The sequence below is a fragment of the Ostrinia nubilalis genome, chromosome 24, assembly GCF_963855985.1.
Source record: "Ostrinia nubilalis chromosome 24, ilOstNubi1.1, whole genome shotgun sequence".
Taxonomy (NCBI): Eukaryota; Metazoa; Arthropoda; class Insecta; order Lepidoptera; family Crambidae; genus Ostrinia; species Ostrinia nubilalis.
Window position 1 is genome coordinate 2,617,454 of NC_087111.1, and position 14,195 is coordinate 2,631,648.

The window sequence follows — 14,195 nt, forward strand, 5'->3', positions numbered from 1 at the left end:
TGGCCCAAGTTAGTCCTAAACTCTTTTGCTCGGAAAGCCATATACCTAGACGGTCTAGCCAGTTTGTAAGGAGTGTTAAAATTAACCTGAGACAGTAGATCCCGGCAGTCGATTTGCCCATTAATAATTTTGTACAAAAAAAGGTGGTCATAAATTATTCTGCGATTGTCTAAACTATTTAAATTAAAGTATTTCAGTCTGGACTCATATGTAGGAAGGCGCTTTGCCAATCCACATTGATAAGATAGGTGCCAGAGGAATCTTTTTTGAATAGCCTCTAAACGACGCTTATGCACCTCATAATAAGGGGTCCATATTACACTGCAATACTCTAAACCAGAACGCACTAATGAATTATATATTTTTATTTTACTGCCAATTTTTTTGAAGTCCTTACAATTTCGCAATATAAAGCCTAAGAGTTTAAAACTTTTTTTAACTATCTTATCAACGTGGATATGGAAACGGAGCCTATTGTCTATATGGACTCCGAGGTCTCGAATAACTTCAACTTCTTTAATAACTTTGCTATTGATGGTAAACGACTTGTAGTATGGGGACTTTTTTCTAGAAAAATGTATAAAGTAACATTTATCCACATTAAGTTTCATGTTATTGGAATCACACCAAGATGAGAACCGATTTAAGTCTTGTTGAAGTAGAATCTGGTCATTGTCGTTCTTCTGTCGTTTAACTATTTTAAGATCGTCTGCTTATAAGTAAATTTGACAATGAAGAAAACAGGCTGCGACGTCGTTAACGAATATATTGAAAAACAATGGACCCAGATGCGAGCCCTGCGGGACGCCCGACGACGTCTTAAACGCATCTGATGTAAAACCATTCACAACCACCCTCGAGGACCGCTTAACCAGGTAAGATGCACACCATTTAAGCAAGCTGCCACCAATTTAAGTAGGTATAAATCGCTATTGTACAGTCAAAAACTTACAGAATTTAGAAGAACATAAAGTAAGATGCCACAGTTGTCCCCTAATTAAATACCTAGTTTTAACCAATAAAATGTTGCAATTACATATTATTATCATCTTCTACTTTTTATATGATTGAGAAAGCGTCAGTTAAAATCATTTTACTATCAGATGAATTGTTAGCGACGTCGACCAAGGAAATGCGTTAACTTATTAATTAGAATCGATTAGCAACGTTAACAGTCACGATAATGTTGTAAAATAACCAATTAGAGTCGATTAGAGATAAATAACATTCCATCTCTTTCTCACATTATCTGTCATCTCGCTTGCACATCAATTACTCTTCCACACACTTCTGGAATATTCGAGAGAAAAAGAAACGGGACGGCAACATCGGACCTCTCGCTTCGAACATTCCAGAACTATGGTCCAGAACATGAGAGACAGAGACAGGAATATCGGGAGAGAAAGGGATGGAAATAGCCCGGGGCCCTATAAATATGGAGCGAGGCGCTCCGGGAGACAAGTTTGAGTTTATTTGAAGTTTAAGTTTATTTGATGTTGTGTTGTTGTGTTCAGTTCAGAGAACAAGTGCTCCAAGCAACAAGTGATCTGAAGAAGCAAGAACTGAGAAAAGGAAGCGAATAATAAACGCGAGAAGTCTCAGCAAGTGAAATAGTGGTTTTATTCCTGCAAGTAGCACCTACTACGCCTGACATAGTAAGGGCAAGCTCTCAACGGCAGTCATCATCGTCCGGTCAGCGCTCTCGAACACACACAAACGCATACAGTCCACTGCAGTCCACCACATTTTCCTGGTCCTTCGAGCCGGATCACCACATTTTCCTGGTCCTTCGAGTAGCCGGATTACGGGAATAGCGAAGATGCCTGTCACCAGGTCGGAGAAGCTACGAGGTGCCGCCGCCGCGGCTAGCGCCGCCGCCGCAGGGAGAATTACGTCGCCGCCGGTTCATGGAGGAAGTACTCCGACGGAAACCACGGATACTTCATCAACGCTGACCCCGTATCCCGCCGGGGGCGCGTCCTCACCGCGCATCGCCAGGGACCACGCCGCGCCGGCTGTTAGCACCCGGGTTATGGGAGAGCCCGGCGTGCATTTGGGAAGAGGGGAACCAGCACCGCGCTCCTACACAGAGGAGATAACCGCCGACGTCACGAAGCCACACGAAGCACTAAGGGCCCGTATCGCGGAAGCAGAGAAGAGACGTGCCGCCGCCGCCGCCGCCGCCGCCGCCGCCGCCGCCGCCGCCGCCGCCTCCACGCCCACCGCGGCCAATGTTGCCGCCGCCTCCGTCGCCGCCGCCAACGCCGCCGCCGCGACTCCCGCGACTACGGTGACCACCGTGCCGACTGTTGAAGGACAGTACGCGCCACCCACGCCGCAAGTGCATGAACAAACGCCGCGACTGTCACGAGTGAATCAAGACACGCGCTCCGTCCGATCAAGAAGAAGGGCAGAATTAGAGGCCAAATTAAGAGTGGCCCGCCAGGAACTGGAAGTTGCCAAAGCGGAATTGGAGTTGGCTCAATTGGATTCCGACATGGAAGAGGATCCAGAAGAAGTGCAGTACAGGCAAATGCAGGTCGAAAATTGGTTGGACCACTCGAACACCATCGCCGAGAGGGTCCCGCCGGAACTACAACCGATACCGCCGCCGCCGCCCGCCGCGCCGCTGCCGCCGCCGCCACAAGTTCTACCGCTGCCGCCGCCACCGCCGCCGCAAGTGTTGCCACCGCCGCCGCCGCAGCCGCTACCTACGGAAGGGAGAACAGACATTCAAGAGTTAGCCATGGCCATCACCAAGCTGTCACAGAGGGCAGAGGGTGGCCTCACGAGACAACTGGTCGACCTCCCAAGTTTCAATGGCGCATGTGAAGAATGGCTCGCGTTCAGAAGGTCATATGAAGACACCGCGCGCTCCTTCATGCCGGCACAAAATTTGGCGCGACTACGAAGGTGTCTCCAGGGGCACGCGAGGGAGGCAGTCAAGAGCCTCCTGTTCACCGCCGAGGATCCGGAAGAGCTGATGAAGAGCCTGGAGGTCCGGTTCGGCAGACCTGGAGCCATAGCCCTGGCGGAGTTAAAGAAGATGGAAAGGCTGCCAAGGGTCAACGAGTCATCAGGGGAGATCTGCATGTTTGCCAGCCGAGTCCGCAATGCCGTGGCCACCATCAGGGCACTCGGCAAGACAGAATATTTGTGCGCACCAGGGGCCGTGGAGTGTCTTATTGAGAAGATGCCGCCGACCATGAAGTCTCGGTGGCTGATGTACCAACGTGAGCGCCGGGCAGAGGGAAAACCAGCGCTCGAACTCATGTACGACTTCATGGAAGTTGAAGCAGATATTAACAGTGATTACGCTCCCCCGGAAGTGTCCTGGGACCAGAAGAGAAATATGTTCAAGAGGCCGGTTCACCATGTCCAACAAACAGAAGGACGCCGTGAAGAACCGAAGACTGACGCGAAGAAGTGCCCAGAGTGCCGTGAGGACCACTGGCTGTACGAATGCAAGAAATATAAAGAAGCCAGTGTTGAAGATAAATGGGAAATGGTGAAGAAGGCAAGAATGTGCTTCAAATGCCTGCGCTTCAAGCACTCAAGGAACACGTGTCGGGCACAACCATGCAAGAAGTGCATGAGGTGGCATCACATCAGTCTTCACTCAGAGAAGCCCGCAGCGGCGAAAACTCAAGAGAAGCCCGCCGAAGGAGTTGTGTCGTCAGTGCACACCACGAGCTGCGGAAAGGCCTACTTGAAGATGACGCCGGTGAACCTCTACGGGCCCAAAGGGACAGCAAAAGTGCTCGCGCTCCTGGACGAAGGATCCACCGTCACGCTGCTGGATTCATCAGTGGCAAAGAAGATTGGGGCGCAAGGGAAGCCGGAAGCCATCACCATCGAGATGGTCGGGGGGAACGGTATGCAGAAGAGCAACTCCCAGAAGATCAACATGAAGATCAAGGGGGTCCATTGTAAAAATAAACTCAACATGGAAGCGAGAACTATCGACAACTTGAAGTTGACGAAGCAAGGTGTCGAAGAAGGAATGCTTCAAAACTGGAAACACCTGAAGAAAATTAAGAAGAAGCTGGTCTACGACAAAGAAGTACCTAGACTTCTGATTGGGCAAGACAATTGGGGGCTGATAGTCACACGGAGACTACGCAGAGGGAAGGCCTCCGAACCAGTTGCCTCTTTGACCAGCCTTGGATGGGTTCTGCATGGATGCAACACTGGAAGAAGTGATCCAGTGAAGTTAGTGCACCACAGCAGATTAGTGGAAGATGGAACGGAAGCCTTGGTTCACCAACACTTCGAGAAAGAGGACATCGGAGTGGAACCACGTCGGCCATGCAACGACGCCGACAAACGGGCTCACAGTGTCCTGAAGAAGACCAGCAGAGGGCATCAGGCACATCAGCGTCCCATCAAGAAGTTGGATGATCATCCCACCTGGATGTCTCAACATGGGAGGTGCCTAGGAAAGAAGGGTCCGCACGGTGAAGACGACACTAATGGCCGTCCTGGAAGAAAAGACATCAGCGGAAGAAGTCCTGCACACGCTCCTCCTCGAAGCGGAACACATTGTGAGTTCGCGTCCACTTACCTGTATCATCGCGGATCCCAACGACGAAGAAAGACTCACGCCGAACTGAAGATCCTGCGGAACGATGGCGCCGGGCGTGTTCAAGGACCGCGACCTCATCGGGAAGGCGAACTGGAAGACAGCGCAGCGCTTCTGGCAGAGATGGCAAAAAGAGTACCTGCCAACTTTGATGCCGAGGAAGATAGCCGGCCGGGAGACAGAAGACCCTCAAGTCGGCGACGTCGCCTTCAGATTCGACGCAACGCCGCCAAAAAACTCTTGGCCACGAGGGAAAGCACAGCGGATATACCCCGGTCCGGACGGAATAGTACGAGTGCGAACACCCGGAGGAGTGCTACGGCGACCGACGCGACGAGTGGTAGTCCTGGTTCCTGCCAAGACGTCGCATCCGGAAGAGGGAGTGCTTCGCACTGCGGGGGAGATTGTTAGCGACGTCGACCAAGGAAATGCGTTAACTTATTAATTAGAATCGATTAGCAACGTTAACAGTCACGATAATGTTGTAAAATAACCAATTAGAGTCGATTAGAGATAAATAACATTCCATCTCTTTCTCACATTATCTGTCATCTCGCTTGCACATCAATTACTCTTCCACACACTTCTGGAATATTCGAGAGAAAAAGAAACGGGACGGCAACATCGGACCTCTCGCTTCGAACATTCCAGAACTATGGTCCAGAACATGAGAGACAGAGACAGGAATATCGGGAGAGAAAGGGATGGAAATAGCCCGGGGCCCTATAAATACGGAGCGAGGCGCTCCGGGAGACAAGTTTGAGTTTATTTGAAGTTTAAGTTTATTTGATGTTGTGTTGTTGTGTTCAGTTCAGAGAACAAGTGCTCCAAGCAACAAGTGATCTGAAGAAGCAAGAACTGAGAAAAGGAAGCGAATAATAAACGCGAGAAGTCTCAGCAAGTGAAATAGTGGTTTTATTCCTGCAAGTAGCACCTACTACGCCTGACATAGTAAGGGCAAGCTCTCAACGGCAGTCATCATCGTCCGGTCAGCGCTCTCGAACACACACAAACGCATACAGTCCACTGCAGTCCACCACATGAATGACAAAAATATAAAACATTAGAAAACTGCTGAATGATGAGTCGTAAAAATTTTGATTACGTGACAATTTCATAAGAGTAGTTAACCGCTTGGAGCAAGGGTTTTGCATTAAAAATATCAAATCCCATAAAAAAGAAAACATGTAAAATGTTGCCAAGACATTATAGCTTACACTGTAATAAAGTTATCAGATCTCATGTATAGCCAAGTTCTAACTCTACAAGCCCTAACTCTACAAGTCCTAACTTCAGTAACTGTGCTTCATTTATGTCACATACGTGGCTTAGCAGTTTCCATATGTATATCTGCATACTGTTCGTTCGTTCGTTTCAGTCAAATGACGTCCACTGCTGGACAAAGGCCCCCAAGGTTTTCCACAATGAACGGTCATGCGCTGCCCGAATCCAGGCTCCTCCCGCGACCTTTGCCAGATCGTCGGTCCACCTAGTAGGAGGCTTGCCCATGCTACGTCTTCCAGCCCGTGGTCGTCACTCGAGAACTTTTCTGCATACTGTATAATCTCTTTATACTTGAAAATTCTGGAGACACTGCCATGCTTACGGAAAGACGATGCACTGGAAGCGCAGGGTACAAAATACAACCCGATCGAGGTAACTGCGCATCTCGCTGGAATGCGATTCTCCCTCGCACTCACCCGCACACCTCCCCGCGTTCGCTCCGTCCGTACTAGAGTGTTGATGTGACGTCACGGCTGCCAGGTGCGCAGTTAACACAACTTGGTTGTACCTTTTCTCGAAGCATAATAGGTGTAAGTTTATTTTTGTACTCTTATAGATTCGGTCTTGGCAAGACCTGGAACGAGATCAAACGCGAAGCTCAAGACCGAACGCGATGGAGGACTGTAGTTGACGCCCTCTGCCCCATCTAGGGGACATAGGACCTTAAGTCAAGTAAGTCATAGATTCGGTCTGGATAATGCTAGAAAGTCCAAATGTTTTTTTCTAGTTGCAAATTCATTCCTATAATCGCCTGGACGTGTCATCACGCCTTAAGCTCCAACTTGTTTTGTTTGTTCGGGCCTAGTTAGCGAGTCCGGTATAAATTACTCACTGTCAAGCGGCTGCCGATCAACTAAGTTTGGAAAGTCAACAATCGAAACGCTGGCGGTTAAAACAAAGGCGGATAAAGCCGGGATGATATTTTAGACTGGATTAAGGACAATCAATTGTGGACATTAATTAAGCACTTTTGCCGTGAGGGCTAAGAACTGACTTCACAATCTCTATTGCAGGAGTACGACCCTCTCTGATTTACCAGAGGCAAATGGAGGATAAGGCCTACACTCTCCACGCTGGCTAGAAGGTTTAGGGAGGCCTAATGTTTGTATATTTACCCCTTAGTCACCTGTTACTTCAATAGTTAAGTGTAGTGCAAGTTGATAAATAAAATAACGAGTGGACTGTATAAAATTAGAATCTATTCGATATAAATTTACAATGATAAGGAGACCGTTTAGTGCAAAGTCGTTGAAGATAGTGCGTCAGGGTTGTCTTCGTAGATGTTCGCTCGCGAACCGAACATTGATCGTTCATTCGCCGAACGCTCGCCGCCCGCTCGCTGCTCCCTCCGGTCGCACCGTAATGTCCGTGCGTAGACATCACCTTTTATGACATCCACGGGAAAAATTGGTCACTACCAATTCCTAATAGGTAATTACACACGGTCTATTGGATACTACTTAAAACTATTTTAAAACATAAATACCTTGATACTCTTAATGCGATTTAAATTCAAGACTAATCCACTCACTCGATCAAACAGCGTTTACGACCCGCCGCAAAAACGCTCTACGAGTAGATCATTCTAGCCATGAGACTTCAAACTAGCTATCGCCGTAAAACAATTTTAAAAGCTGTAAAACGGAAGCTGCTGCGATCGTAAACCGCAGAGCGAGTCGCTGATCGCTTGATATACAGCTAAACGGCTGTAAAGAGACTATGTTTCACAATTCACAATGGCTGAATTAATGTGTTCTTTATGTGACGCGTAGATTCTTTGCGCGTTTACTCTAATTTTGGTATTTCTCGTATAACTTCTAAGGTTGATAATATTTTCTACAATTCCGAATACAGATTAAGGCGGTTATCACACTGCGCCGCGCTCCGCCGCGCTCCGGCGACAGATTTAATCATTGTATGCAAGTACCTCAGTTTGTTTATAGAAAACACGCGTGGCACTTCACACTGACAACGCATCCGCGCCCGTGATAACCGCCTTATCAACAGGCTAAGCAAATTGGAGCTTAAGAGGCATTGGTTTTAGGGTGGAAGGTTAAGTACATAGTTAAGTAAGTTGTAAAAATAATCTTGGAACCACACTTGGAACTGACATAATAATCAACAATATTTCTCCAATTATAAAGAAACAATTGCATTGCCAAAAAACCTGAGACTAGAGCAAATTAATCACTCCAAATTCGTCCTAACCAAATTGAGAAAAAAATCAATTTGCGTCGACTCGGCCGGGATAGAGAATATAGAATCGGGAGAATAAAGACCTAAATGCCATCTGTACTGTTTATATAATTTTAACATTTAGAAAGCCTTATTAGACACTAGCGGCCGCCCGCGACTTCGTACTCGTTTAATTACTAATGATGATAATAATAGATGGCGTTTCACGGCTTCCCCTCACCCGCATGAATAATTTACAAACGTCAAAATTTTTTGTCCAGCGCTGTAGATTTTAACCAATGACGATAGATGGCGCTTTTTACCCACGTCTTATTTATTTATTGAAATTTAGTTTGTCACAAATTGTCATAAATTATAGCCTATATGTTAATCTGGGTTACAAACAATAATACTGTAAAGTTTCAACAAAATCCGTTCAATAGTTTTTGCGTGAAAGAGTTACAAACATCCAGACATCCAAACATCCACACAAATTTTCGCATTTATAATATTAAGTAGGGTAGGTAGGTATTATCAATAAAATTATATGTTCTAAGTTGTCGTGGCCTGAATCCGTCTCAACGTGGCAAATACTTGAACTGCGTGGGTTATTATTGCATGATCGATTCTCAAGATAGTTCACGTTATTTTAACGACATCTTAAAGTCCTTGTAATGAGCTTTTAAAGCTCAATTAAGATTTTATCATCCTCACAATAGTCTGGAAAGCTCCACTGTTTTGTGGAATTACTTCATTTGGTGATCTGATAAAAGATATTTGATTATGTGGTTTATTGGGCAATAATTTTGCCAAAAATAGTAACAATATTTAGATCTTTAATCTAACGGTTTTAAAACAAAAGTGTGTCAATGATTTTGATCACGTTTATAATACAAGTTTGTACCCGCGACATTGCTCGCAAGAATTTTTGATTGATTGTCTCCAAATAAAAATCACGTCTTGCCAAGAGCAGTATGACACTCATAAATTATACTACTTTTAGCAAGACCTGCTTGTTCCATGGACCATCAAATGATGACCATAACAAGCTATTTACCAAAAAGTAACTGAAAATATCGAATTGCCTAAGATGGGAATCGAGCCCACTACTTTTCGCTTGCAGGGCGATTTTAAAATAATGAGTTTGAAATGCAAGTCTTAACGGTAGAATGTTTATATTATACCAATAAATTAATTATAAAAAATAACATAGATAGTGACCAACTTATTTTCTGCAAATTAACAGTGTAATTAAAAATGGAAATTGAGTAGATAACGCATATGAAATGACATTTTGAAGCACCGTTATAAAGCAAAAAATTCTTTACAAAGATATCTCAATAATTTAATGTAACTTAAGTCTCAATTGAATTTAGTTATCAAAGCAGCCGAAATCGAAAGAACAGCCAAAATAACATGTTTAAGCAAATCCCATGCAAATGTAATGGGGGACAAACGGACAGAACTCGTAAAATCCTGTATGTTACAGTTCGTAGGCTTTTTATTATTAGGTGGTTCAAAATGGAAATTTGAATTTGGTCTATGATTGGCTCTTTCTTGGGTGGAAAAGAAAATCTTCATTTTGTTATCATAGAATATAATAATATTTAAATTGTATAATTTGATTTTATAGAAATTACAAGTTGAAACACGGATTTGCTACAAAATGTTTCATCATCATCATCATTTCAGCCACAGGACGTCCACTGATGAACATAGGGCTCCCCCAATGATTTGCAGATTCCCCGGTTGGTAGTAGCGTAAATCTAGCGCCTTCCTGCAACTTTTATGAGGTCATTTCTCCACCTTGTGGGTGGACGTCTCACGCTGCGCTTGTCGGTACGCGGCCTCCACTCCAGAACCTTGCTGCCCCATCAACCATCAGTTCTGAGTACTATGTGCCCTGTCCATTCACTTCAGCTTGCTAGTCCTAATCCGTCGGGATATGTCATCCAATTTGAAAGTTTCATAATTACAATAAGTACCTACTTTTAAATTCTTTAATTACTCCCATATTATCTGTTCAGAAAACGTTGAGCTCAAAAGTTAATGTATTTATCTTAATTACAATACTGTATTAATATTTAGGCCATTCGCAAATGCGTTTTTAATTTACGCGATGGAATTTAATTAAGAGATCAAAATTAATACTAATGGAGTAGGTATGCATTTCAATTAATGCTATTTTTTCTTGTAAAAGATAGATGAGCTAAATCGGAACAGTCATTTAGCAAAGATTTTCTTTAAATAATGCAATTGTAGTTTGTAAAAAGTATTGAATAAATACGTATATGTTGACCAAATGCTAGTGTAGTTCAACAGTAGAGTTCATTCGTATGTCCGTTTTAGCCCAATGACGTCCACTGCTGGACAAAGGCCTCCTCTGAGGATTTTCATAACGACTGGTCCTGCGCTGCTTACATCCAGGTACTTCCCGCGACCTTCATCAGATCGTCGGTCCACCTAGTGGGGGGCCTGCTCACTACGTTTTCCACCTCGTGATCGCTACTCGAGAATTTTTATGCGCCAGCTCTTCGAGCTATGTGCCCCGCCCACTGCCACTTGATTTTAAAAATTCTGCGGGCTATGTCGGTGTCATTTTGGTTTTCCTGCGGATCTCCTCATTTTTGATTCGAAACTCCGAGCATAGCACGCTCTAATAGTAGAGTAGTTGGTAAATAAAGATCGTGGCTACCAATCAAACTTCAAGTGGTTGAATTTTCAACGTAAAACAAAGAGTTACCCAAATATTTAAAGTGAATGAATGAATTTTTTTTCAGCCCAAAAAATTAATCTTAGAAGACATGGTTGCAAAAATATCTTATATTTAGCATTTCCACTTTAATTTTAACCGGGTGCAATCAAGAGCATAATCACTTTTGTTATTAAGTTGAGCCGTTAAGTCGGGGTGCACATCACGATGCTTATTGCTTACTGTGTAATTATGAATTTGCACTAATGACGTAGACGTCTCAAAATATTCGCTATTTTTATAGAAGACTTGTGGTTTACAAATTATTACGTTCTAAAATTAAGTTTTAATTTAACATTAGGCATAATTATGAAGACACAACTCCTTTAATGTCTCCATCCATTCTAAAATATAGGTAATTGTGTACATGTTATGAGTGTACCTAACTATTTAGTATTTACAATAGTCCAGCAGTCGATAGGGATCGAACTACCAATCGTTGGACTATAAATCAACTCAGATTGTTTTTATATCAGGCTTTTCACATTAAAATACAAAAAAGATAAACGTTGTATTATCACCATGGCTGTCATGCCTTACTGCTTCTCTTACCAGAACTGGTCCCTGAAGGTCATCCTGGATGGGGTATTCCTGGTTCATATTAGGAACTACTTACTTAAATTTCAACAAGCAAATCAGTCAAGATCTTACTCTAGATCCTCAGGACTAATGAAATACATTAGGTAAGTACTATTCTAGAATATCTAACTTCTAGAAGTCTAACATTGTAAACGTTACATACTAATATTTTTATAGTAATCTCAGAAATAATTGAAACTTTCTTGTAAGGAACACAAGTAGCCTATAGTCATAAACTTAGTACTAGATTAACAGATAGAGTTTATTTGCCGTTGTACCCGTGCGTTGTACTAACCAACACAGCTCTCATATCTTAGGGGCATTTAAGTTGATTCAAAGGTGAGTAACAAACTGGGAATCGAACCCAGATCGTTACTATTAATTAATTTAAATCTAATTTTTCAATATTATGTCGACTTTGCCCCAGGTGACAAGTTAATAAAATAATTATGTTCTTATCTTTCTCTACGAACAAACATTATATCAAGAAATATAATAAAAATCTTCTAATTTTTCGTGAGTTCTTGTTATAATAATATAACCCTATTAAATCTTAGGAAAATAATATTTTTCTCATCTCTGAAATACAAATCGTTGTAAGTATATCAAAAACAATATCATTTTTACTCTTAATAGGGTACAAAGTAATAAAACAACGAATCTCTTTCAAAACATGTATTTTATTTCTCGCACAAAATCAAGGCATTCTAAACAGTACAATTTATTTTCATTTTATGAAATTGTATTACACATTATTTTACATTTTATTAAAATGTTTGTTATACGATATTAAAATGATTAAAAAATATGTCATCAACATATAAAATATACACTTCAACCCAAACACAATTTTACAAACGCATATTATTTCTAAGATTAGGTACATAATATAAATGCTTTTTTGCCTTTGGCCAATCGCACCACAGTATATTGGACCTGATTTTGAGATTTTGTTGTCTCTAAAACTAAATAAATTAACTAAAATGACTAATGAGCAAGGATGCTTATGTACGAGTACCTCATCATCATCTCAGCCATAGGACGTCCACTGCTGAACATAGGCCTCCCCCAATGCTTTCCATGTTGGTAGCGGCATGCGTCCAGCGCTTTCCCGCTACCTTTACGATGTCGTCGGTCCTGTCGTCATGTACGAGTACCTATGCCTCTCCAATTCGTCTAGCCAACGTGGGGAGTGAAAGCTAGATCCTCCATTTCCTCTGGTAAATCAGAGAGGGTCGTACTCCTGCAGTAGATACCATATCACCTGATGATAATGATTCTAATTTCTGCCAAATTACCTCTACTGCTGGACATCTGTCCAATGCCTTCCCCAAGGAATTCCACAACATTCAGTCATTTGGCTGAAAATTGTAATGAACGAACGATTCTAATTGTCATACAATATGGCTCCTAGTATTGTCTGTAAATATACTATACTTTAGATATGAAGACTTAGACAGCAGACAATCTCAAAATAAGGTCGAACATCAGTTCACAGAATCGTTTAGGATCTGTCTAATCACCCACGTAAAAAACCTACGCCTACACAAAACTCTCTTTGCTCTTAAAGTCGTATACAAATATATTTTTGTTCTCTCTATCCTGCGCCGGCACACATACAAACCTGTTTCTCCCCTCCCCATTCTCGTTTACATCTAACGTTATAGAATACACATTATTGGTCTTAACATCTAAATTTAGTATTTGTATCTGCTTATTGTTCTGATCGACCTCTTCAGTTATTGCTTCATCGTTATTATCTAAATGATTATCATGTATTTCCACTTCAATGTTGTCGTTGACTTCGTTCATTGCTGCTATTATCTTCATACTATTACGCCTTGTGTTCTGGACGTTGATAATTTCGCTTACTTTTAACGGTTTGGCAGTAACGTCAATTTCTTTGATTCTTTTGCTTTCCCTATTGATAATATTCTTCTGGGACGATGCTCTATTACTGTAGCGTCTCCAGAAAGAATCTGAATGGTCTTTGCTACTTGAAAATCCAGTAGATGTAGTCGTATTGAAAGTGTCTCGCCTTTGCATGTTCTCCCTTAAATTCCTACTGCACCTCATCAACTTATTTATCTTAAGCAGCTTTACAAATCCTTCCCTGAATTTGGATGACATCAAATTGTACAGGATCGGATTGATAGCCGAGTTTAAATACAGCATAACCCTACAAAAATACAAAAGTATATAATAACCATCTATGCCTAATGACATTATTGTCTCAGGGGGGAATACGATAATCCACAGCGTTAACGCTTTGAACGGTAGTAGACATAGAAAGAATGATAGTACGACTGTGCCGAGCATTAGGATGACTTGTTTTCTGTATCTGATGACGTTGCCAGTATTGCTGGTGTTTTTTGTGTTCTGGGCGATGATGGCCGGGTTTTCCATGAGGTTTTTGGCGATGACGCTGTAGAGGACTAGTAGAACGCCGAGGGGTACGATGAAGAAGACAGCGATGGTGAGGATGAAGAAGAGAGCCGACCAGAAGGTGTCTGCTTGGGTGAGGCAGACCGGGACCTCGGTGCCGTCGTCGTAGTGCTCGTAGGTGAATGTGGCCACGCCGAGGATGGGGCTGCAAAGAGAAAAATGTGTGTTAGACAAAAGAGTTTAAGTTTTTTTTTGCATTTTCAAGAGATGCGTCTCAAACAAACTTTGTAAAACTTGAAATAATCTATTGCTTCAGTTAGTAACCGAACCTACAACCTTTCATTTGCCGGGTGCCTGCTCTGACCGCTGAGCTACACAGAAAACACTCATTTCGACGAGTTTACCTAAAGTTTCTGTAGCTCGGCAGCAGTTGTAGTT

The 14,195-nt window shown here is 42.8% G+C and overlaps 1 protein-coding gene across 1 annotated transcript in view; it reads right to left on the bottom strand.

Annotated features, from left to right (window-relative positions):
• Window positions 1–12,064: 12,064 nt before the first annotated feature.
• LOC135083718 (uncharacterized) overlaps window positions 12,065–14,195 on the bottom strand; it is a 42,076-nt gene continuing 39,945 nt past the window's right edge. The window contains exon 2 of the mRNA XM_063978440.1: window positions 12,065–13,962. Within this exon, the coding sequence (XP_063834510.1) occupies window positions 12,915–13,778 (864 nt within the window). The 5' untranslated portion in view covers window positions 13,779–13,962 and the 3' untranslated portion in view covers window positions 12,065–12,914. The remainder of the gene's footprint in view (window positions 13,963–14,195) is intronic.